This window comes from Macrobrachium nipponense, chromosome 27, assembly GCF_015104395.2.
Source record: "Macrobrachium nipponense isolate FS-2020 chromosome 27, ASM1510439v2, whole genome shotgun sequence".
In the NCBI taxonomy this organism is placed as follows: domain Eukaryota; kingdom Metazoa; phylum Arthropoda; class Malacostraca; order Decapoda; family Palaemonidae; genus Macrobrachium; species Macrobrachium nipponense.
In genome coordinates this window covers 9,333,346-9,358,530 of record NC_087216.1, presented here as the reverse complement: position 1 = coordinate 9,358,530, position 25,185 = coordinate 9,333,346, and the positions used below count along the sequence as shown (strand labels likewise).

The 25,185-nt window shown below is 45.1% G+C and overlaps 1 protein-coding gene across 1 annotated transcript in view; it reads left to right on the top strand.

Moving 5' to 3' along the window:
* Positions 1 to 25,185, top strand: part of LOC135200807 (ATP-dependent RNA helicase SUV3 homolog, mitochondrial-like) — a 45,630-nt gene that overhangs the window by 17,686 nt on the left and 2,759 nt on the right. The window contains exons 13-16 of the mRNA XM_064229466.1: positions 6,257 to 6,436; positions 6,671 to 6,819; positions 7,781 to 7,974; positions 8,893 to 9,038. Of these exons, the coding sequence (XP_064085536.1) occupies positions 6,257 to 6,436; positions 6,671 to 6,819; positions 7,781 to 7,974; positions 8,893 to 9,038 (669 nt within the window). The remainder of the gene's footprint in view (positions 1 to 6,256; positions 6,437 to 6,670; positions 6,820 to 7,780; positions 7,975 to 8,892; positions 9,039 to 25,185) is intronic.

The window sequence follows — 25,185 nt, the reverse complement described above, 5'->3', positions numbered from 1 at the left end:
TCAAGAGGCCCTGGAAGGATCTTGCGCCCTTCCTTCCAGCCCCGAATCCTTCGCGGAAGAGCCAGAAGTGGAACGCAAGAGAACCAAGATTTCGTCCGGTTACGCTTCTCCTGTTCGCTCTCGGACTTCGTCCCCTGTAGAGGAGTTTAAGAGATCTCCTGCGCGTATCCTGGCGGGTCTGCAGGCGCAGATTGCGGCTTTAGCGGAGTCTATTGCCGGGACTTCTCATCGTCGAAGGACGCCTCACTTCCGGTGAAGAAGTCTAAGAACGTTCCTTCGGCTAAATCTCCTTTGGCTAGAGAAGCTTTTGAGCCTGTTAGTAGGAGGTCAGAAGTGCAGGCTGGAGCTCGGGATCTTTCTTCTCCGAGTAGGCTCTCCTCTTTCCCAGCAAGAGTTGTGAGCATGTAAGGCGTAAGGAGCCAGACAGGCTCTCTCCTCAGGATTTCCGCTCCTCTTCAGTTAGGCGTCAAGAGCTTGACAGACGTCAGAGCCTCGTTTTCGTCAGGAGCGAAGGAAGAGTTCTTCGCCTGGTGGCCACTCTCCTTTTGACGGACGCTCGGAGCCTAGTAGGCGTCGAGAGCCTAGTAGGCGCCAAGAGCCTGGTAGGCGGCAACGGAAGCTTTCTCCTCCGTTAGATCACTCCTGATTGGATAGGCGCTCAGAGCCTTGTAAGCGCCGCGCTTCTGACAGGGATTCATCTGTGGATGTTTTCTCTCCCCGTGGCAGGCGTCAAGAGCCTGGCAGGGGTTTTGAGCTCAATAGGCATCAAGAGCCTGGCAGGCGTATTGAGGATGGCAGGCGCCAAGAGCCTAGCAGGCGCAGAGAGCCTGATAGGCGCTCTCCCTTATCCAGACGCTCTTCTGTGAAGTTAGAATCTGTTTCCGACAGACGGGCCTCCACTTGTAGGCGCTCTCCTAGTAGGCGCTCCCCAAGTAGGCGCTCTCCTAGCAGGCGCTCCCCAAGTAGGCGCTCTCAAAGTAGGCGCTCTCCTAGTAGGCGCTCTCCAACTAGGCGCTCTCCTAGTAGGCTCTCTCCTGGGAGGGCGTCTCAAAGTAGGCGCTCCTGGTAGGCGGGCTCTCCTGGTAGGCGCTCCCCCGTGTAAGCGCTCTCCCAGTGGTTTTTCTCCCAGTAGGCGCTTGCCTAGTAGGCGCTCTCCGAACAGGCGCTCTCCAAGGATTAGCTCTCCTCGGGCAGTAGAGCTTCTAGACGTCATTCTTCGGAAGAATTTGTTGGTGATTCGGAGGAAGATTTGCCCAAGGATGCTTTGGTTTTTTCGTATAAGAGACTTACAGACCTCCTCTTGCAAGATTTTGGGGAGTCTCTTTCGGCCGTTGCTCCTCCGTCTCCTCCGTCCTTATTTTCAACGACCAATACGGCTAAGAAGTCTTCAGTCGTTAAGATGAAGCCTACAGTGTCTATGAAGAAGGCTCTGAAGAACTTTGACGACTGGTTGCTTTCAAAAGAAGAGAAAGGCAAGACAGTTTTTTCTTTTCCCCCGTCCAAGCTGACGGGTAAGATGGGGTTCTGGTACGAGTCAGGAGAGCCCTTGGGTTGGGGTCTAACTCTTCCCTCTTCTGCAGACTCGGACTTCTCTTCGTTGGTTGATTCCGCACGTCGCTCGGCGCTGAATTCTGCGAAGACGACGTGGGGTATGAGCGAGTTGGATCACCTTCTGAAGGGAATGTTCCGAGTCTTAGAAGTTTTTAACTTTCTTGACTGGACCCTTGGAGTGTTTGCTAAGAGGACTCAAGAGCAAGACACTCTTTCGCCTGAAGACCTCCACGCAGTTCTGTCTTGCATGGACAAGGCAGTGAGAGACGGTTCCGGGGAAATTGCTTCACTTTTGGTGCAGGAGTGGTAAAGAAGAGGGCCGTTTTCTGCTCTTTTCTTACCAAGGCGGTTTCTCACGCACAGAGAGCTTCCTTGCTGTATTCACAGCTTTCCCCGCAACTCTTCCCCAAGAAGACTATTAATGATATCTCCAGCTCGTTATCAGCAAAAGCGACGCAGGATATGCTAGCTCGCTCGGCTAGAATTCCGAAACCTTCGTTTCAACAGAAGACGAAGAAAGAGGCTCAAAGTAGGCAAGAACCCTTTCGAGGAGGACCTTCGTCTCGCTCTTCTTCCTCCAGAGGTTCGAGACCACCTAGAAGAGGAAGGACCTTCTCCCGGTCTATTAGGCCAAGAAGTAGTTCGTGTGTCCTCCAGACAACTGTGGGTGCCAGACTTCTGACTTTGCAGATGTCTGGGCACGAAAGGGGGCGGACAACTGGTCCCTCGCGATTATCAAGAGGGGATACCTCATTCCCTTTATCTCGAGACCACCCTTGACCACCACTCCAAGGGCACTGGTGGCCAAATACAAAGACCCACTAAGAATCAAGCCCTCGCTCTAGCGGTAGAGCTGATGTTAGAGAAAGAGGCAATAGAGATGGTTCAGGACCCTCTTTCATCGGGGTTCTACAACCGTCTGTTCCTAGTTCCCAAGAACTCAGGAGGATGGAGACCGGTTCTGGACGTGAGCGCCCTGAATGTCTTTGTGAAGAAGAGGAAGTTCGCTATGGAGACGACGTCATCAGTCTTAGCAGCTCTTCGTCCCGGGGACTGGATGGTGTCGCTGGACCTTCAGGACGCTTACTTCCATGTACCGATCCATCCTTCTTCTTGCAAATTTCTCAGATTCATGTGGGGAGGGAACGTTTTTCAGTTCAGGGCCCTATGCTTCGGCCTTTCCACGGCCCCCCAAGTATTCACAGGACTGATGAAGAACGTTGCCCAGTGGCTTCATCTCGAGGGAGTGAGGATTTCCCTCTACTTGGACGATTGGCTTATCAGGGCCAAATTCAAGGAGAAATGTCTGGAGGACTTACGAGTGACGTTGGATCTAGCAGCTTCTCTGGGTTTGCTAGTGAATTTTGAGAAGTCACAGCTAATCCCCAGTCAAGAGCGTATCTATCTGGGGATTCTGATGGCTTCTCAGGTTTTTTGGGCGTATCCGTCCCCAGAGAGGATAACCCGAGGTTTGGAGAAGGTAGCAATCTTTCTAGAGAAAGATGTATGCACAGCGAGGGAGTGGATGAGTCTGTTGGGGACACTCTCCTCGCTGGAGCAATTCGTTTCTCTAGGAAGGTTGCACCTCAGACCCCTACAGTTCTTCCTGACGAGGACTGGGATCGGAAATCTCAAGGTCTGGACTTTGCGTTCAAGATTTCGCAAGAGATAAAGGAGGATCTACGTTGGTGGCTAGACCCTCTATTGTTCAAGGAAGGCCTTTCCTTGCAGGTTCGGAACCCCAACCTAGTGTTGTATGCAGACGCTTCGGACAAAGGTTGGGGAGCTACTCTCGGGTCGAGAGAAGTGTCAGGCACCTGGATGGGGGATCAGGTGTCCTGGCACATCAACAAGAAGGAGCTAACAGCGATTTGGTTAGCTCTCAAGACCTTCGAACCCCTCGTAAAAGGGAAATATGTTCAGATCAACTCCGACAACACTACAGCCCTGGCTTACATTCGGAAACAGGGGGGGACTCACTCTTTCTCCCTGTACGAGACAGCGAGATCGCTCCTCTTGTGGTCAGAGGAAAGGAACATAAGGCTTCTCACCAGGTTCGTACAGGGAGAAAGAAATGTCAGAGCGGATCTGCTAAGCAGAAGGAATCAAGTCCTTCCCTCAGAGTGGACTCTGCACGCGGACGTATGCCAGGAGCTGTGGAGGACGTGGGGCAGGCCCCATCTCGATCTATTTGCGACCTCCAGGAATGCGCGGATAGATCTATACTGCTCCCCTATTGCAGACCCAAGAGCAGTGGCAATAGATGCATTCCTGATGGATTGGAGGAATCTGGATCTTTACGCGTTCCCGCCTTTCAAGATTATAGGGGAAACGTTAAGGAAATTCGCAGCGTCAGAGGGAGCAAGGATGACGTTGATAGCTCCGTTCTGGCCCGCCCACGGCTGGTTCACAGAGGTACTGGAATGGCTGGTGGATGTCCCAAGATCCCTACCTCTAAGAGTCAATCTGCTCAAACAGCCCCACTTCGACAGGTTTCACAAAAACCTCCCCGCTCTCAGTCTGACTGGATTCAGACTATCAAGAGTCTCGTCAGAGCTAAGGGCTTTTCGGCAAAGTCTGCAAGGGCTATTGCCAATGCACGTAGACCTTCCACATCTAGAGTCTACCAGTCGAAGTGGGATGTTTTCGACGCTGGTGCAGGACTCATAAAGTTTCCTCCTCCAGTACCTCTGTGACTCAGATAGCAGATTTCCTTATCTTCCTGAGGGAAAAATGCGGGTTGGTTGTCTCCACCATCAAGGGATACAGGAGCATGCTTTCCTAAGTTTTTCGTCATAGAGGATTAAACATATCTGAGGACAAGGACCTCCATGATTTAATCAGATCGTTTGAAACGGTTAAAAGAACCTCCTCCTTAGTGCCTAGCTGGAATCTAGATGTTGTGCTGCTCTTCCTGAGGTCCTCAAGGTTCGAACCTCCCCATGCTGCTTCGTTCAGAGACCTTTCGATGAAGACTCTTTCTCTGTGCGTTAGCGTCAGCGAAGAGGGTCAGCGAGCTGCAGGCTCTAGAAGGTGAGGTAGGTTTCCAAGGAGGCTCCGCGGTTTGCTCTTTTCTTCCGGCTTTCCTAGCCAAGAATGAAAACCCTTCTTCGCCGTGGCCCAGGAGCTTCGAAATCAAAAGCTTATCCTCCTTAGTTGGGACAGAAGAGGAGAGATCTCTTTGCCCGGTGAGAAGCCTGAAATATTATCTTCAGAGGAAGAAAAGACTTGCTGCTAATGAGAGCAATCTCTGGTGCTCTGTAAGGGACCCCAGTAGGCCCTTATCTAAAAATGCACTCTCATTCTTTATCAGGAATGTTATTAGAGAAGCACACACTTCTTGCAATCAGCAACAGTTTAACCTTCTGAAAGTCAAGGCGCACGAAGTACGGGCCATTGCGACGTCTTTGGCTTTCAAGAAGAATTTGTCATTACAAAACCTTATGAAGGCCACTTTTTGGAGTTGTGAATCAGTCTTCTCTAATCACTACCTAAAGGACGTATCGATTACGTATGATAAGTGTTTTGGGCTAGGCCCTTCCCTACGTATCGGCGGATTCAGTGCTGGGGCAGGGAGCTGAAACACATCCTTTTTAATCCTTTTTCCCTGTTAGTTTTAAGTTTGAGTTTTTTGGTTGTACGAAGGAGGTTGCAGGAGGCAGCTCCTTCTTTCGTATACTAATGTTAGTATTTGGTTAGGTGATCCGTTGTGCTTGAGGCTCCTTGCAATTGGTAGTGATAGGCTCTGGCATGTAAGCGGGTTGATCCCCATTGGCCAGATCCTGCTTGGATTCTGCCAAGTAAGTGGACTCAGTTCCCATTGGTAGACCCAAAGAGTTCTTCAGCCATAGGTCACGCCCTCGCTGAGACTCTTTAGGCAACGCAGACTAATAGACAGTAACTATCAAGTCTTTTGCCTAAATCAGGTAAGAACCAGAGGTTTATATTATGTATTCCTTTAACATGTGTTGTCCCCACTTTCTAAGTAAGTATGTGTCTCTTTCCCTCCACCAAGGGTGTCAATCAGCTAAGTATATATCTGGCAGGGAAGTTCATGTACAAAAATGATATTGTTAGTATACAATAAAGTTTTGTACATACTTACCTGGCAGATATATACGATTGATGGCCCGCCCAGCCTCCCCTCAGGAGACAGGTGGAAGAAAATAACCTGACAAGAAAGGGGGACTGGTTCTTACACCCGCCTCCCAGCGGCGGGTAAGGTAGATCACCTGACCTACCTGTAGCGTGTGCCGCGAGTTTTGAATTTTCTGTCGTGACGTCAGAGACCTAAGCTAAGTATATATCTGCCAGGTAAGTATGTACAAAACTTTATTGTATACTAACAATATCATATTTATACTTTCCGTACTCCAGATCAAACTATATTATCTTGGAATTGCATAGTAAATTCTAAAACAGCACTGACATTGCTCTGCATGTTGTTACAGTTATAGTTTTCCATGTAAACTCTCCTTTGGTCAAGATAGCTTTTCCCTCTTGTTGATTTTCTTGCTGTGTATCTAATTAGTTTTATATCTTTTGCCTTAGAGAATATTTGTTGCTCTTATGGCTGTGAATTAACTCAATCTCTCTAGCACTGATGTAGTTAGTCTCTAGCATTAATGCTTTTCTGCTGTTTTTCTGGAAAAATTAATCATTCACATTTTTGTTAATAATGATAAAATTTTGTTTTTTTTTCCAGGATATTTTTGTGAGCCTTTGTACAGTGGATTCATCCTCATATTTTATGTGTATTATGGATGATTTCAAGTTTTTAGCCGATTTAATTCAACACATTCCATTACAACTACGGGCTCGTTATGTGTTTTGCTGTGCTCCAATCAATAAAAAGATGCCTTTTGTGTGTGCAATGTTCCTGAAGGTAAGGAAGTTTGTCTTTTATTTTTCAATAGACTTTAAAGATTTTTTGCAGTGTTTATCCTTTAAATAAAAAATACTACTGTTTTGTGAAGAGTTCAGTTGTGTTGAAGTACATCTTATATCAAATATTTACTTGATCTGTTTTGTTGTTACAAATCCATTAATCATAAATAGATTTAAAGTGGAAAATTCATTCAGGTACAGTTACTTAAACTTTCTAAAAAATCCTTTCCAGTTTGTTCGTCAGTTTTCTCAAAATGAACCAGTAAGTTTAGACTGGCTTTGTCACCACATCAAATGGCCGTTCTCTCCTCCAAGTACTATTCTTGAACTAGTCCACTTAGAAGAAGTATTTGATGTGTTTGATTTATACTTATGGCTCAGGTAAGACTTAAGAAGTTAATTACACTTAGCTGTATGGAATTACAAAAGTGAGATACTGTAATACTAGTGAAAATGAAATTTTATATATTGATGAAAGTTTTTAAAATGATAGTTACTATGACACGTCTTTTAGCGAACTCATGCTGCGCTTGCCTTTCTAAAATTGTTAAATTATGACAGTATTAAGTATTCATATACCAAAATCATGCTTAAAAGCTTTAAAAGAGCAGTGAACTGGACAAAATTTTACGTATTGGTTCTTGTGCCTTTGTTAGTATAGTTACTGGAAAATACTTAATGATAAGAACATCACATGTTAGCTCCAAAAATTTTTTTTCACTGATGGAGTAGCTTCTGTAGGGAAAATTCTATTAAGATTGCGATGACAATAATTACCTACCTAGTAAGACTTGCTCTTCTCCCTTTACTGTTACTATGCAGATATGAATTTTTTTTTTTTTTATATATAGCCTTCTGACATTATCCATTGTCTTAGCTTTTTAAGCACAGAAAACCAGTTTGTAGAGAAACTGACACCTTTTTAAGCTCAGAAATCCAGTTTGTAGAGAAACTGAATTGCTTATTGTCTTTTATTTTTGTTGGATTCCTTTGCTATCTTCCCAGAGGGTGGTCCTAGAACTGAAGCTTTATTTCTTGTCTCGGTTCTCACCCTTCATTTGTTGTTGAATCCAGACCTCTCAACCCTCAATTGTTGTGGAATCCTTCATCTGGTTCACTAGTTTTATTAGTTGCCATTACATTTCTAGATTGTACAGTAAAAAAAAAAAAAAAGTTTACTTATAAAACTTGAAGTTATGAAAGTGTAACAAACAGTATGTTTTTGGTTCTGTCTCAACAGATAAGCAAGATAGATTTATACATGGTTATCATCACATTAGAATAATAAGTGATTTACTGCATGGTTATTTTTAATGCTCTTAATAAAAACTTGTACTTCCAGCTATCGGTTCTCTGATATGTTCCCTGATGCAGACCTTGTCCGAGATCTTCAACGAGAACTTGATGAACTGATAGAAGATGGTGTTTCCAACATAACAACTCTGGTACAGAAATCGGGTACTCGCATTTCAAACTTGGATGACAGTGAAGACACATTCATCATGGACCAAAGAAAGAAGAATTCTAGCAAAGGACGTATGTATCATGGTTTAATTATTCATTGTAGTCTCACTTTTTACCAGTATGTAGAATTTATTTACTATATGAAATGAGGATTACTTTGCAGTTTCGAGCTTGCAGATGGTATAATATTAATAAGTTGAATGCTCTTTCCTGGACATTTATTATTGAATGTGCTGTCACCATAGGTTTTCAGAACGAGTTGATTATGCCATTCATTAGAGCAATCAAGTAGGAATAACATATCTATTATTCCCTGGATGACTGAAAACAAGAGAATAATTTTCTATTATTCCCTGGATGACTGAAAACAAGAGAATAATTTTAAGCATTATCCAGTGTATTTACATATTTCCTCCATGAGAATTGGTTAGCACTATTCATCGTTGTTATCATTAATATATGTTATGGTAGGTTTTTCACATTATGCAGCTCATGAGTTCCATCCCATCTCTTCTATATAGTATTACATCTTCCATGTCTACCAGTTGCTTCATTCCCAATCTCGTGTCCAAAGCACCTCATTTTCTTAAGTCTCATTTGTTTTTAAGTTTGTTGAATCTTTCTCTCTTGGCTGCTGTGTACTTTGCAATATTTTGTTACATTTCTGAAATGTACTCCATTTTTTGTGAGTGCTAAATTTCAGCTTTTCAGAAACATCATACCCTAACTGAGGAGCACAACCATTATCTTTACTTGAGAGCAACTGAAGTTAATGTGGTTATTAGAAGCAATGTTTCCTGGAACAAATTAAATTGCCAGAGACCCAGTTTTACAGTTTTAGCTGCCTGTTTTACAGTTTTAACTGCCTATCAATGTTATTGAAATTACATTGGAAGTGGTTTTGATTTACTCATGGTTCATACTGCGTTATTGTTTTCCCGAGCTGAAGAACTCATAGTTCATAGTTCATACTGATTTATTGTTTTCCAGAGCTGAAGATGCCACGAAGCCAAATACAGAGGGACAGAAAGGAGAAAGGAAGCATTGGTCGTGGTAGACTCACTGACAGACTATTGGCACAGGGATTATTGTCACCAAAAATGCTAGCAGAATTACAAAGAGAATGGCAGGAGATGGTCAGTGGATGTTTATTGTAATTGTTTTGTTAGTACTCAGCACTAGAACTTTCCATAGATTTTAAATTGAGCTGGAGGAAATGGGCTGTACCTAAGGCCAAGTCCCATCTCTACTAGACTCATAGGGCTGACCCCAAAGGATTTGTTCTGAACGAGAAGTGAAAATTGGAGTATTGCAAAGTTAAACGAGAGACCAGAGGGAAAGGACAAAAAATTAAATGGAGAAAGCAATACAACTAGAAAAATTTATGTTGCAGAGACCTATTGTGCTATTCAAGAGCCACTGTTAATAAACCACTCTTGGGGATTTAGTTTATTAAAGTAACGTATTGTATTAACATTTTTGTTTGTTGTTCAAAATATAATTGACAAAAATGTCATGCTTTAGAAACTAATCTATTGAAAAGTTTTGTTAGCATCTCCATTTCCAGTTAACTCAATCATAAGATTTTTATACTTGAGATACAGTATGCAGATTCTTTATACCTGCCTTGTGAGAGCTAAATAAATTAGCTTACTGGTCTGTTGGCTGATTAAACAAGTTAGTAATAAAATACAGTAATTGTAACTTAAGGAGAATGATACCAGTCCTCTATAGTACTGCTTTCTTATATTAGCTAGACAACAGTAAGAAATAGGTAAATATACGTTTTGTTTCAAAACAACCCCATCAGTCATATTGTGCCTACATTCACAGTCTTGCAAATACTTCCAGACACACCATCTCCTTGTAGTCCAGAGCCATCAGTACTCACCAGCTACCCTTGCAGTTTCTCTCTAGTGCTGTCAACAATGGCTCTTTAACCAGAATCTCCCCAGCTTATTTGCTTGCGAATCTCATTTTCATCAACTACGTTCATTATAAATGATTTGTTCCGATATGAATATCAACCCTCGGTCCTTTAACAATAGGAATGTACTTACGGCGTAGCTGGAATTACGGCCATTGAATCTTGAACAAGGTGGTTAGGCAGTAACTACCGTGAGGCAGGCTAGCCTGCCCGGATGTAAACACTCCACTTTGCTTTTGGCTGTCTTCTGATGAAGATGTGATGTGTGTTTGTGAGCTCCGATGACTGGTCGTTGAGCTTTTTTCCCGGTGGGATCCTTTTGGTTTATTTTTTGTATTTAAATAATTATGCATATACAGGAGTACCTCGAGGCGCCTTTCGTATCATGAGGTTTTCGTATCTTGGACCACATTTTACATGTAAAATGGCTAATCCGTTCCAAGCCCTTCAAAAACACCCCAGTAAATTTCATAATAAAGCTAAATTGACCTATAAACAATGAAATACTGCAACAATTTGGACCATTCAATACCTAAATTAATAACATAATGCAAAATAACCTGTAAATAAAGTGTATATTGGTGTACATGGTAACAAGAAATATACTGTACGTAAAATGTGGAAGCTTACCTTTCGAGTGAGGCTATCTCTGAAAGTGGCGGCAGAGGAGGACGACGACAAACGGCAGATAACGTACGTACGTACGTACACTTAACTTTACGAAAACACATAAAAAATTAAAGGAAAACTATAAAACTAAAATTTACGAAACACATTAACAAAACTGTAACACTTAACTTTTACAAAAAACTAAAAATAAATTTTTTTTTTTTGTTTGTTTTTTTTTTTTTTTTTTACTTTTACGTAGGGTTTTTTTTTTTTTTTTTTTTTTACCAGAATTTCAACTTCATCACCACTTTCAACGTTCTGTTTATCACTTGGTTCTTCCTTTTTGCTTTCAACTTTCTTTTTTTCATCACTTGGTTCTTCCTTTTTGCTTTGAACTTTCTGTTTTTTATCACTTGGTTCTTCCTTTTTGCTTACTCCTGCTAATGCTGAAGGCCTCTTTAAAAAATAACGATCCAAGGAAGATTGCTTCTGCCTACTTTTCACAATGTTCCTGAAACGACTCAGGCAAACTTCATCGAACTGCGCAAGCATACGACCTGTGTGAGCCTTTTCGGGGTGTCTTTTTTTTCGATAAACGATTGCACTTTATGAAAAGCGGCTAGAACATCCTTAATTTCTGCCGTTGTCATAGGGTCCTCCTCCTCTTCCTCGCCGCTGCTAGAGAACTCCTCTTGAACGATGTTATGTTGCATGGCCTCCAACCCCTTCAGGTCATCCGTCGTAAGCTCCTCTTGGTGCTCCTCGAGAAGGTTGTTGATGTCGTCCTCGTCGACGACCAGCCCCATGGACTTGCCGAATGCAACGATCTCGTCAAGATCTGGTTGGGAAACAGTTTCGGGATCGCCAACTGTTTCGGACTCTGCAGCACCAGCTTCGCCCATGTCGAATCCCTTGAAGTCTCGGGCAGATACAGCATCAGGCCAGAGTTTCCTCCACGAGGAATTCAAGTTTCGCCTCAAAACCTCCTGCCAAGCTTGGTCGATGAGTCGGATACAAATGACTATGTCGAAATGCTCCTTCCAAAGTTGATGCAAGGTGAGGTTTGTGGTATCGGTGATGTCGAAACATCTCTTGAAAAGATGTTTCGTGTACAGCTTCTTAAAGTTCGCTATCACTTGCTGGTCCATGGGCTGGAGGAGAGGGGTGGTGTTGGGCGGAAGAAAAAGAATCTTAACGAAGGAATACTCCGCTAGGATATCTTCCTCGAGGTCAGGAGGGTGGGGAGGGGCAATTTCCAACACCAGCAGACATTTCAGGGGGAGGCGCTTCTCTTCCAAGAATTTCTTCACTGTCGGGCCGAAACAGATTTACCCACTCGGTGAACAAAAGCCTCATTACCCAGGCTTTTGCATTAGCCCTCCACATCACTGGAAGCTTCTCCTTCAGCACTTTGTGGGCCTTGAAGGCTCGAGGAGTCTCGGAATGATACACTAGTAGGGGCTTCACCTTGCAATCCCCACTGGCGTTGGAACAAAGTGGGAGCGTAAGCCTGTCTTTCATAGGCTTATGCCCGGGTAGCTTCTTCTCTTCCTCCGTGATGTATGTCCGACGTGGCATTTTTTTCCAAAAAAGGCCAGTCTCATCACAGTTGAAAACCTGCTGAGAATTGTAGCCTTCCTTGGTCATCATCTCATCGAAAGTTTTCTTAAATGCTTCGGCCACTTTCGTGTCCGAGCTGGCAGCCTCCCCATGACGCACCACCGAATGGATGCCAGTCCGTTTACGGAATTTCTCGAACCACCCATGTGAAGCCTTGAACTATGGGGTTGGCGTTGAAGTCCCTTCCCCGCCGTCGTCTTCCGCCTGCGCAATCAAATCGCCGAAAATAGCGCTGGCCTTGTGGGCGATTGCCGTCTCTGTTACCGTATCGCCAGCGATTTCTTTGTCTTTTATCCAGACAAGGAGCAGCCGTTCAATCTCGTCGTGCACGTAGGTCCTCTTGCTGGACAAAATAGCCCTGCGATGGTGTAGCTGCTTTGATGGCATCCTTCTGTTTAAGAATGGTGCCTATTGTCGACGGATTACGGCCGTATTCCTTTGCGATCACACTCAATCGCATACCAGCTTCGTACTTCTTGATGATCTCCATCTTTGTCTCCAAAGAGAGCATGCGCTTCTTTCCGTGAATTTCAACTTTCTTGGGACCCATGACTACATTATCTTGTACGTAATTTACGTATAAGTTACATAATAAAGTTTTCGCACAAACACGATAATAGTACTGCAACGAAATCACTAATGAATTTACGTTACTAAGCGAAATCATTGGACCGAGCAAATGCTGCGTGCGTACGATAAAGATGTTGGTACGAAGAAGCCGAGATAGGCACGCCACCACGTACGTATAAGAGGGAGGGATGCTGTCCAATAGGAGAGAAGGATCTCATGGCAGTGACTAGCATCAGGAACCAATGGGAGAGCAGGAGGATGGTGGCGAGTCTACTAGTACTAAGATGGCGGTGCGAGTTTCAAAATTGTTATCCGGGCGAATCTCGGACTTTCAGAAACCTTTCGTATCTTGAAAACTTTTCGTATGTAGAGCCGTTAAATTTTTCGCATTGGCTTTTGTATCTCGAGTTTTTCGTAAGTTGAGCCTTTCGTATCTCAAGGTACCACTGTACGGTGTTTGAACTGCAACTCGGGGCTGCCTGCAACCTCCCAGGAGTTACCAGTTTCGATTTTGGATACTTATGGTATTGTCACGACAACACCAACTTTAGCTTTTGTATTTACCGAAAACCGTTTCGTTTAAATATAATTGCTCGAGCATATTTTTTATGCTCGATGGTTCTAGCCAAACACATTCCTTCGTGGAATGGATTACCTGGCAACTCAGGATGACGAGCCAGCGAGAGCTACTGTGTATTGAACTGCCTGATAGCAGCTCAGTACCAGCTGGCTCTCCGAGATGCATGGTCGGTTATGTCTCTCTCTCCCCTGCATTGATTGACTACCGAACTGTATCTCTGCCCAACAATCACGGACTTAGGTCTCTGATTAACGGGGATTTTCGCATACATGAATGACCATCTACTGCTGTGACGCTCTATTTCATTGCTTTCGACATTGCGAGAATTTTCAACAGAGATATCTCTTGGACTCTTTCATCTTTCTGTTTACCGCACGGTAACAGAAGTCTGTACTAGTCTCCTGCTGCATCGCACTGCGATAATGCGGAATGATTTCTGCAGACATCGAGTTTGTCTTCAAAATATCTTGTATTCGTAGGTGTGCAATTGTTCATTGTTCACCCCGAATTAACAGATGTATCGCAAGACATCGCCTACTCCCCGACCTGCCAGCTCTACTTCCAAATGTTCAGCCCGTGAGAAGCAGTTCTTCAGGCAGTACTTCCCTGTGTTTTCATTACTGAAAACGCCCTGCTTTCATTGCAACTACGACTCCTCACCGGACAGCAATGAAATAGCGGTTAGCGTTTTCAGTCATTTGTAAGCACAGGTTCAGAATCTTGAGAATCCTTCTCTCGATTCGGCTGTGAAGACGTAGGTTGCATTCAATGTCCACCTTCGTCTTCAACGGCACATAGTGTTGTTTCTCCTTAGCTGAGATTCAACTACTATGAGAATGTCTTGACTTCAGGGACCTCGGTCTCTAGAAGGCAATCGACTTTCGCCTGTTGGGCACATGCCTTAAGAGAATCATCACCTTGCCGTCCGGCATCGGTGACAAACAAATACACTATTTGTTTGGTCTCTCGGCATAACCCTTTAAAAGACGAAGGTCACGTGACTTACTCGAATGCTTGGACAACTTGCCTCTCTACCGATTACCGAACGCAGTCAGTCGGCAGCTGTCGCCTGTCAGAGCGCCCGAGTCAGTTACGAACTACACTGTAGACTTAGTTCGGTCTTTCCAGATCAATCATTACTTCGTCCTATTGGCTTGTCACAGTACCCATACCATCGACACCCACCATGGAGTGTCGATGTCCTATCCACTACCGAGAAGAAGAACTTCGCTGCATTGGGATACGAGAATGCGAGACACTTCGCTGCAGACGGATAAACGAGTATGGGTACTGGACATCACCGAAGTCGAGAAGAGGGATAGTTCATGCGACTATTCCTTTCTTTTCCCCTAAGGGAACTGTATGACTTTTCCTGCGAAGTCAAGCATCCAGGGGATGGGGATCCGTGACGCTTGAGTTCGTACCGAACTTCGTAGCGAAGACTCAGAACCCTTTGGTCCCTGAGGATCGGTTCGAGTTCTTCACAATCCCCTCCCTAATGGACTTCACCGCCTTCGATGCAAAGGAGATGCTGCTTTGTCCTGTGAGGGTGCGACGGCGCTATCTGAAGAAACTTGACACCCCAGGCTGAGTATTGACACCTCTTCGTTAGCACCGGGATGACCTAGAAGAGGTACATTCCCTCGCGTTCCGCAAGAACTTCTCCGTGGCGCAGGTACTGAAGGCAGGGGTCTGGTTCAACCAGACCACATGCACCTCCTTCTACCTTCGGATATTGCCCACAGGTCCTTGGATCTTTTTCCTTGGGACCCGTGGTGGCTGCTCAACACTTGTAGCGAACCCAGACCCTCGCAGGCTGAACAGCATCGAGTCCTGGTGTGACTGTAAGAATGGATGAGTGAATGAGAGTGTGACTGGCTCCTCTTCCCATCTTTTTCTCCCCCTCTACCTGTGGGTAGAGGGATATGGTCGTCACCCTGCTGGATATAAGGACGAGATGCAGGTGAGCTACTTGACAGAGCCCCATCCTATCCCTTTCACTAGGGATGGGAGCGAATATCCACCACTTCCCCCAACAAGGGGGGGAAGTGGAAGCCAACAAGAGACAAACCCATAACTTTATGTTGCCTCTTGCAAACAGGAACATGTTCTTGCTTGTTGGTACGAAGAGATACGCTTGCCTCTCTCTTAGTACTTGGTCCAGAGGTCTGACCATTGATCCTGCGGTGCACACCCCGATCATTCGGACAGAGGCTTGGATCCCTCCCTCGCTCTTACGACCAGGGAGGCATTCCAAGGTTGGGCGAACACCAGTCTGTTCACAAAGACTCAGATTCCTCCCACCAAGTGAGTCATCCTATTGTTAAAAGACCGAGGGTTTGTATTATGTATCGGAACAAATGACAATTTGTCGAAAATTGCATTTTTCCTAACTATACAAACCTGAGGTCCTTTACATATAGTCCCACCTCATGCCACCCCTCACTCTGCGTTATTTTGCATGGGCCTAAAGCAAAAGTGATTCTTCACCTCCCAGGCGCATGGCATGCGCACTGTCGGACAAGCAGTTAACTACCGAACTCCCTTGTTCGAAGCTTATGACCGTTCCAGCTGCCGCTAGTTACTTCCTATTGTTAAAGGACCTCAGGTTTGTATAGTTAGGAAAAATGCAATTTTCGACAAATTGTCATTTTTCAATTAATATACAAACCCACTTTTTGTGATAGCCTTTGTAACCGCCCCTCTACTTGTGTTAAGAGTCAGCGGCTAAGGTATGCCAACATATTATTTACATTCTTTCGCCCTTTAACACTGGCTGCACGAGGACGAGATATGTATTTATCGTGAGGATGTGACATGTATTTAACGTAAGTGATATTGATCCTGTAACGGGACATATATCCATCCGAAAATTATGCTTACGCTTGGGAATTACCAAGCGAACTTCAAAGGTTTGTCCGTGTTTTGTTGTTTTGGTAATTTCTCTTCTCCTTCTTCCTTTCACTTACTATCGGAAGTAAGTAGAAGGATGGGCGTACGGTGTTGATGTTGGGGGATCTCCTCTCACTTAGGAGGGCGGTGCCCTTGGATGTGTGAGGAGTATCCTCATTACTTTTAATTTTTTTTTTTCCTTATTTTACAGACTAGTGGTGATTGTTTTCAGCAGTATTGGTTGGATGCTCTTCGTATTGGTTATCCTAACCTTGGAATTGTACCTATGGCTCGTAGCATGCTGCATACCGATCCTCGAGTGTGTGCACTGATCCCCTGCTGATAATCATATTTATTACCACTACTACCTGGGAGTTATGTCACTGGACGAAGCTGTCGCGCTGCTCTGTGAGGTTTATCTACTCCTGATGGTAGAAGTCTGGCAGAAGGAGAAACCGAAGAGGAAGAGAGCTCGTCAAGTGTCGTCATCCTCCTCTTCGAAATCTTCATGCCTGCTCCCCTTCGACTTTTAAGGCTTTGCCATAAAAGAGAAGGTGGTCTCGTCACGGGACTTCTAAGGGTCTGTCTCGCTCCGGTGAGACATGTGGGTCTTCCGCTGGTCCTCCCGTTCCTTCGGGAATGACGCCCGTCTCTCCTTCCTCGGGGAGGAAGCAGACAGGGACCATGGAGATACTGGGAACTGTCTTGGCCGCCATCTTGCGAGCATTACCGAGTCCAGACTGCTGAGTATGCTCACCGTGTCATGACCTAGGCATGGAGCGGAAGATGGTAGAAGTCGCTCGGGTGACTCTCGCCAGACCGGTGATCATTCGCAGCGATCGTCCAGTGCCCAGGGTTGACGTGACATTCCCGTGGGTCCATGCACGCAGAGACTGGTGGAGGGGGGCCATCCAGCCCGCTTTTAATTAATCCTTTTCTTTCAAGAGATCGTAGCCCTCCTCGAGGAAGCGTTCTCTCCACTGCTACTCCTGCAGGTCCCTCCGGACAGATGCAGTTGTGCCGCGTTGCTTTGGCTACTGCCCCAACTCCGTCCTGGATGGAGGACCTGTCGCTTGTCCTGAGGAAACTGGCGAAGAGGAAGGTGTCGCCGTCGTCTTCTGCCGCCTCTTCCCCTTCGACTTCCGAGGCTCCCCAGCCGAAGAAGAAGAAGGTAGCCTCCTCCCCCCCTAAGAAGTCTCGCTCAGAGACCTCTAAGGGTCTGTCCCACTCCGGTGGGACAGTTGGGACTTCCGCTGGTCCTCCTGTTCCTTTGGGAACGGGCCCCGTCCCTCCTTCCGCACTGGCTAACACCGGTACCTCCTCTCCTGGCGCCAGAGGTTCTGCCTCGACGCCAGGTGCCGTCTCGGCCTCTGATAATCTTGCAGTTCTGGTCAAGACTACAGTTCGTGCTGTTTGTGGTGTGTTAAAAGTGGCTGGTGTGTGTTATGACGTATTTTACTGATATTTGGACACACCTTATGAGGGCTATCAAAACACCCTTAACAACAAGAGCAGATGAAACTGTCCTTAGAATCACAGCAAGGGATGCAAATGTAGAAATAAATAATGGTGCAAGCAGTCGCAGGGAAAACAAAGTCTAAAGGATGACCTGGAAAAGTCATGAGACCATTCCAGACACAGAAGGAAAAAATTGTCATTAATTATATGAAACTCTCCAACACTGGAATAGCCACAGTAGTTGTGGAATGCTGAGGATGCCGACATCTTAAGAAGATGAAACATCAGCAGAGGAGGGCGAAGAAATAAAATAGAAAGGATCTCCTTCTTCACTAGTTGGTAGAGATTACTAGGAGTCAACCTCAAAGGACTATGACTGCATCAATTGATGAATTCAACATCAAGATTTCTTCAAACTGACTGGACATGTTGCTGCCATAAATATCATTGGCCCATCTCAAAAAGTGAATGCTGAAGGAAGTGTTTCTTTGACTTGTTTTCAACCTGTTTGTGATGGGGATGCAGATGCAACAATTTGCTGATATGTTTTTGACATGTTTTTGCTGTAGTGCGGCACCCACTTACCCTACAATTCCTATGCCTTTCTAAAAGTTACATCTGTAACATCCACACTGCCTCTGATAATCTTGCAGGTCAAGGTAAGACCACTGTTCTCGCTCTATTAACTATGACTGCAATTTTAGTACCATCAACTGCCATACTTATTTATCAGCTCCTCCTATGTTTGGCTCCTGCTGCTATTTTAACCAAGTTGCCTGCTCCTGTGCCCATTGTTTTCAGCTGCAGTTGGTCTGCCTTTGTAACACGTTTTCCCTGAAAGACAGGTCCCTTTACTAGCTTAAGTTAGGACCTAAGGCCACTGTTACCATTACCAAAGGGTCCCACTCTTAAGGCCAAGCAGAGAGAAATGTGCTCTTTCTAGGAGTGATCACTCCTAGAAAGAGCACATTTCTCTCTGCTTGGCCTTAAGAGTGGGACCCTTTGGTAATGGTAACAGTGGCCTTAGGTCCTAACTTAAGCTAGTAAAGGGACCTGTCTTTCAGGGAAAACGTGTTACAAAGGCAGACCAACTGCAGCTGAAAACAATGGGCACAGGAGCAGGCAACTTGGTTAAAATAGCAGCAGGAGCCAAACATAGGAGGAGCTGATAAATAAGTATGGCAGTTGATGGTACTAAAATTGCAGTCATAGTTAATAGAGCGAGAACAGTGGTCTTACCTTGACCTGCAAGATTATCAGAGGCAGTGTGGATGTTACAGATGTAACTTTTAGAAAGGCATAGGAATTGTAGGGTAAGTGGGTGCCGCACTACAGCAAAAACATGTCAAAAACATATCAGCAAATTGTTGCATCTGCATCCCCATCACAAACAGGTTGAAAACAAGTCAAAGACTGTGGAAGTAGAGAATGAACATTGACAGATACTGGATAATCTTGTGCAGCACACTTACCAAACAAGTCAGGAATTTGTTTGGTAGTGCTAACCGGTATGCTGCATGAGATTATCCAATATCTGTCAAGGTTCATTCTCCTCTTGTTTTTACCGTAGTGTGGCCCCCACTTACCCTACATTTCTTATGCCTTTCTAAAAGTTACAACACCTGTAACATCTACACTACCTCTGATAATCCTGCAGGTCTAGTTAAGACCACAGTTCTCGCTCTATTAACTATGACTGCAATTTTTATACCATCAGCTCCTCCTATGCTTGGCTCCTGCTGCTACTTCAAGTTGCCTGCTTCTGTGCCATTGTTTTAAGCTGCAGTTGGTCTGCCATTGTCACACATTTTTCCAGGAAGACAGGTCCTTGTCCTAGCTTCAGTTAGGACCTAAGGCCAACGTTACCATAACCAAAGGGCCCCACTCCTATGGTAGTCCAATCAGAGAACTGTCCTCTTTCTAGGAGTGATCGTTAGGAACACTTCCTCTAGCATAATTCACTTTTTGAGAAGGGCCAATGATAGTTATGGCAGCAATATGTTCAGTCCGTTTGAAGAAACCTTGATGCTGAATTCATCAATTGATGCAATCATAGTCCTTCTTTGAGGTTGACTCCTAGTAGTCTCTACCAACAAGTGAAGAAGGAAATCCTTTCGTTTTCTTTGCCCTCCTCTGCTGATGTTTCTTCTTCTTAAGATGTCAGCATCCTCAGCCAGCTATCACAAAAGGTGGTGTTCTCTATCTTCTGTGGTCTTGTAGGCTGCTCTTGCTCTCTTACATCTTTAAGGAACCAGAGATCCAGTTCTTAACATGCTTCATTGCTCCTTCCTGAAGATATACAAACTCATGGAACACAGTACCAAAAGTATTTACAGGCTACATATGAGAAAATCTCCAAAAAAAAGTATAATGCAATTTGAAATGGTAACAATGGTAATAAAACCTATAAATGCTTAAATACAAAATCCTTTTCCATTAAAACAAAAATTTAATTTTTTACAGAAATACTGCATCTGACATGGAATAATTGAAATTTCAGACTTCACCCATTATTAATTGAAAGTAACATTTAGTGAAGGATCTACAATATCAGATTGATGAAAATTGTTTGCTTACTTGAAACCTATATACTCTAACTAGCAATCACTAGTTTGACAAACTTACTTCAAAATACTAAGCGGAATAAAATTTTCACAATTATTACAAAACTAATAGGATATTATTGCAAAACTAATAGGACAGTAATGAGAAGTAATTAAGTACATAAAAAACTAGAGTAAGTACCAATTCTAGTAAAGAAAACTGCCATTGCTGTTTTTTATACAAAGGATGGTTCACTGTATTAAGGTTTTCACCAGTGTCAGAAAAAAATGAAATGCAGTTATAAAAAGGACTGGAAAGACGTGGTAATCCTAACCAAAAAAAGGACTGGAAAGGTGTGGCAATCCTAACCAGTTCCAAAAGTCTGGGATTCAAGGGTGTTGTTAACCACTGCAGTCACAAAATATTTTAACTATCTGATATATGAAGACCCCATGCATGTTGCTACTGTACCTGAGCCACCTAATTTTCATTTGTTCATACACGAAACAAACCTTCGGTCTTAACATTAGGATTTACTAGCGCCAAGCTGGAAACCGGTAGAATTAAAATTACACTTGTGAGATCCAGGGGACTAATGGCATCTATACCAGGTTCACGGGCATGTATACCCAGAATGCCCACGGCTACCTGTGACCCATCAGTTATTTTTCCTACCGCCTTTAAGATAAGACGTGTTACTGTCTATCTCATTTAAAGGACCGGTTTTTCAGTTTGCCCGTTCTTTATCCATTTCATTTTTTATTTTTCATTCCTTTTCTTCTCCAAGTGTGATCAGTGTGTGGTAAGAGTGTATACGTGGTATGATGGAGAATTTTGCCTCAACATCGGGATCGTCTACCGCTTCGAAGAGGAGACAAAGGAAATGCCCAGGAGTCAGTGGCTTCCCTTGTTCTAGGTTCCTAACTTCGGTGTCGACGGATCCTCATCCAACGTGTAGTAGGTGCAGGGAAAACGTATGTACGGTTACTAATCCGTGTTCTGTTTGTCGCGGTTGGTCGGTGGAACAGTGGAAGACGTTCTATGGGAAAAGCCAATACAAAGAAAGGGGGTGACGCCATCTTTGGATGACCAAACCTTACCGGCTTCTTCTTTTGTATCGGTAATAAACCAGACTGCTCCATATGTTTCTCCACCTGCTTTTGATTGTCTCTACCCCTTCGGTTTCTCCTAGCGGTTCTGTATCGGAAACGTCAGGAGGGGCCTTGGGTAATTTTATGAATAATTTGCACTCTCCTTTGTTCCCAGCAAGTAGAGGGGGAGATCCGCCATCTTTGTTCCAGGCTCCTGGCACTCAAGCGCATAGGTTAGATGGTACGTGGTCAGCGCTAGGCCTACCAGCGTACCAACCTTGGATGGTCTGCTTGCGCATTATATGACGTCACGGTTCCAGCAGGGTCCGGCAGCGCTGAATGTTTTCCTCATCCCCCGGGCTTGCAATTTATGGGAAATTAATGCCGCTGCTTCACCATCCCACTCAGTATTTACAGCGATGCAGAACGTGGGAGGTAATTTGGCAGCAAACGTGCGGTTACCAGGCAGAAACCTCTCAGTCTCTCCCTACGAGAGGGATGACGTCACAACATACGTTCACACTCTGAGATGGCAGGCGTGATGACGTCACAGACGATTCTCGGCCTTTCGCTGCACCCAGACGCTAATACGACCTTCTGATCCGTCAATGCAAACTGTAATGCAGAAGTTACAGGATATAGAGGAGAGAATGAATAAGAGAGACAAAAAGAAAAAGTGTGATTCTTTCCTTCTTCGTTCTTCTTCCTCTAGTTCGGCGTCATCGCTAAGTCCGATAACTCACGGCGAGCGCCAGTCAAGCGTTGGAGGAGGATTCGGGAGTTCCTAGCGGATCCTCGGTCCAAGAGGAGAAGAATCAATTCTTCCTCTTCTTCGGACGAAGACTGTCATTTCCAAGTCAGCAAGAAGGTCGGAAAATCAGTGGCTATTAAGCACAAGGTTGGCAGACGTAAGCCGTTCGCGAAGAGTCCGAACAAGCGAGAGAGGTGACGGCCGGCGAGCTAGCGGCCGAGGCGGAGTTGCCAGTTCTGGATCGCAAAAACTGCGATACCTCTGGTAAAATCGACGTTGGCGGCGAAAGGTGCAGCAGAGGATGGAATGCAGGTCCCAGTTTCGCCCGTAAGGCCGTTCAAAATACGTACGAAGGACGATAAGGTCCTATTAAAAGTACGAAAAATAGAGAGTTGGCAACCTCGCGGATTTACGTTCGTGGAAGGCAGTGTCCGTCTGGATAGAAGCCTGAGGACCGGGCTCGTCGACTGCGCGAAAACCCGATGCCAATGCTTAATAGAGAACGAAACTTACCTCTGTCTTAAGGAGCCTTCATCTCTTGGAGATCTAGACGAGATTCTCGCTCTAGATCCGTGAGCAGAGAAAGAGTGAGACGTTCTCGTTCCCCTGCTGACTATCTGGGATCGAGCCAACAGCGGCCAGCAAAGATCAAAGAGGCCGCGGCCGTAGGGGCAGGCGGCCGTGGAATTCCGGGCCGTCTGTCAGAAAGATAGAGGCGAGACAATCTCTCGTGACGGAGAGTGGTACACTAGAGCCGGAGGAAGGAGAAAACCAAGAGTTTCTGGCCTCGTATGCAGAGGTTATTGATTTGATTCGTCAATTCAATAGCCTTTCGGAGAAGACAGAAACACCGGCCAGTATGCTTCCTCCTGGAATTGACATGGCGTTTGGACTAAAGAGGGATACCAAGGTGTCGTATGAATTGCCTTGTTCGAGTCATGCGGAATCGGTCTTGCAACACGTAAACGCAAAGATTGCAGGGAGGGATAATTCCTTAAGATCTAATAGATCATTTAAATTTATTCCCCCTCCAATGATAAAGCAAAGGAAATATTATACGACACCGAAGGTCCCTTTTGCTGTCTAGACAAAATGTGAAACTAATGTTGTAAGGTTAAGGCCTGGATTAACCTTGGATCAGGTTAAAATGGAGTGCCCTTCGATGACGTACCAAGAGGCTGCCACGTTAGAAGCAACAGCTTCTTCTGTCTTTCAGGCTGCGTCCTGGTTAGACCTTTGGTCAACAGCAGTGGCGAAATTGCATCCTCGGAAGCAACAAGGAAAGTAGTGGATGAACCATTGTTCATTAGATTACTGCAGTCAGGGTCCAGGCGATTGTGTACCTGACAAACGTAAGTGCCAATGTTTGGGCAAATATCCTGCTAATGAGGAGAGATGCAGCATTGGCTAGACTAAGCCGCAATGTGGATTTGGATTCCCTGTTAGCAATGAGGAATGGGGATATCTTGGAATCGCAACTACTGTTGCCAGAGGTCATACTGGAAGAAGCGATAGATAGAAGAAGGATGGACACTAACGATAGGTTGGTGCAACAGGCAGTTAGGAAAACCTCTAACAGTCAAACTATTCCTTTGGAGGGAAGACAACACAGATGTCTCGAAAGAAACCAGTGAGGACATAGCATCCCTAATAGTCACAAGACCCTCTTCCCCAAAGAGGATAACTCATCGGCCCTTTCACAATAGAAACACAGAGGACTGGGGCAATAGGGGAAGGGGAGAGGCTCAAGAAGATAGGAATGGGCGCCTCCCATCACTCGGCCACACCAGTGGGGGGTTGCCTGGCAAATCACTGGAAGGTGTGGCAGGAACTAGGGGCAGAGCAGTGGGTGGTGGATGTTCTCAGGATCGGGTATTTGATTCCGTTCGAGGTAAACCCGCCCCTGACAGATCAACCATTAACCCCACGTCACTTATGCCCACAAATCTCAGAAGGCCACTATTCTGCAGGACGAAGTGAAGAAGATGATGGAAAAAGGAGCTGTGCAACAAGTATGCAGTCCGACAAAAGGCTTCTACAGCATGGATTTTTCCTGGTACCCAAAGCCAACGGGGAGTGGAGGACAGTAATAGACCTGTCAACGCTGAAATCTGTTTATAAGGAAAACCAGTTTCAAGATGGCAAACTCCGAAAACGGTTCTACAAGCAGTCAGAATCGGAGACTTTATGCTGACAGTCGATCTAAAGGACGCATACTTTCAGATACCAGTCCATCAGTCTTCAAGGAAATTTCTCCGCTTCAGTCTTGCAGGGAAAGCTTTCGAGTTTCAAGGTCCTGTGCTTCGGATTGACAACGTCTCCTCAAATTTTTTACAAGATGTTTCACCTCGTGTCGGCGTGGGCGCATGCTCATGGGGATCAGGCTGATAAGATATCTGGACGATTGGCTGGTGATAAGCAAAGTCCAGGGAGAAAATTACTCAGGGACAGGGTGGCCCTCCTGCAGCTTTGTCACAGCCTAGGTATTGTGGTGAATCAGCAGAAGTCGCAGCTGGATCCAAGTCAACGTTTTGGAATATCTGGGAATGGTGATAGACACAACACAAGCCAAAAGTATTCCCGACAGACCAAAGAGTAGAGAAATGCAAACAAGTGGTGAATGCCTTTCCTGGGGAAAGCAGACACAGCCAGCAAGACAGTGGCAGGTGGTGCTGGGAATCCTAACCTCCCTGGAGAAGCTAGTACCACAAGGAAGGCTACAACCTTCGGTCCCTACAATGGAGGATGAAGGAGTTTTGGTCACCAACAGTAGATCACCCGTACGAGCAAATTCCCTTGTCGGCAGAAAGTGAGGAAAGACTTGCTGTGGTGGGTGGACGACGACAACTGACAGTGGGTGTACCCCCTTCAACAATCCTCCCCAGACCTCTTGCTGTTCTCGGATGCGTCACTAGAAGGCTGGGAGCCCATATGGAGGAGTTGATGGTGTCAGCAAAATGGAGTTGCAAGGACAGAGAACTCCATATAAACGTGCTGGAGTTGAAAGCAGCTTTCTGGCTCTACAAGAATTCAGGGAGAGAGTAAAGGGGACACTCAGTGGTATTGATGTCAGACAACACCACAGTAGTAGCTTATATAAACAAGCAAGGGGGTCTAGTTTCTCGGCAGTTACATGTGATGACAGTTCAACTTCACCAGTGGGCTATAGAGACCTGGTAGACATCAAGGCCAGGTATATTCGGGAAAAAGAAACATAGTGGCCGATAAGTTGAGCCGCAGG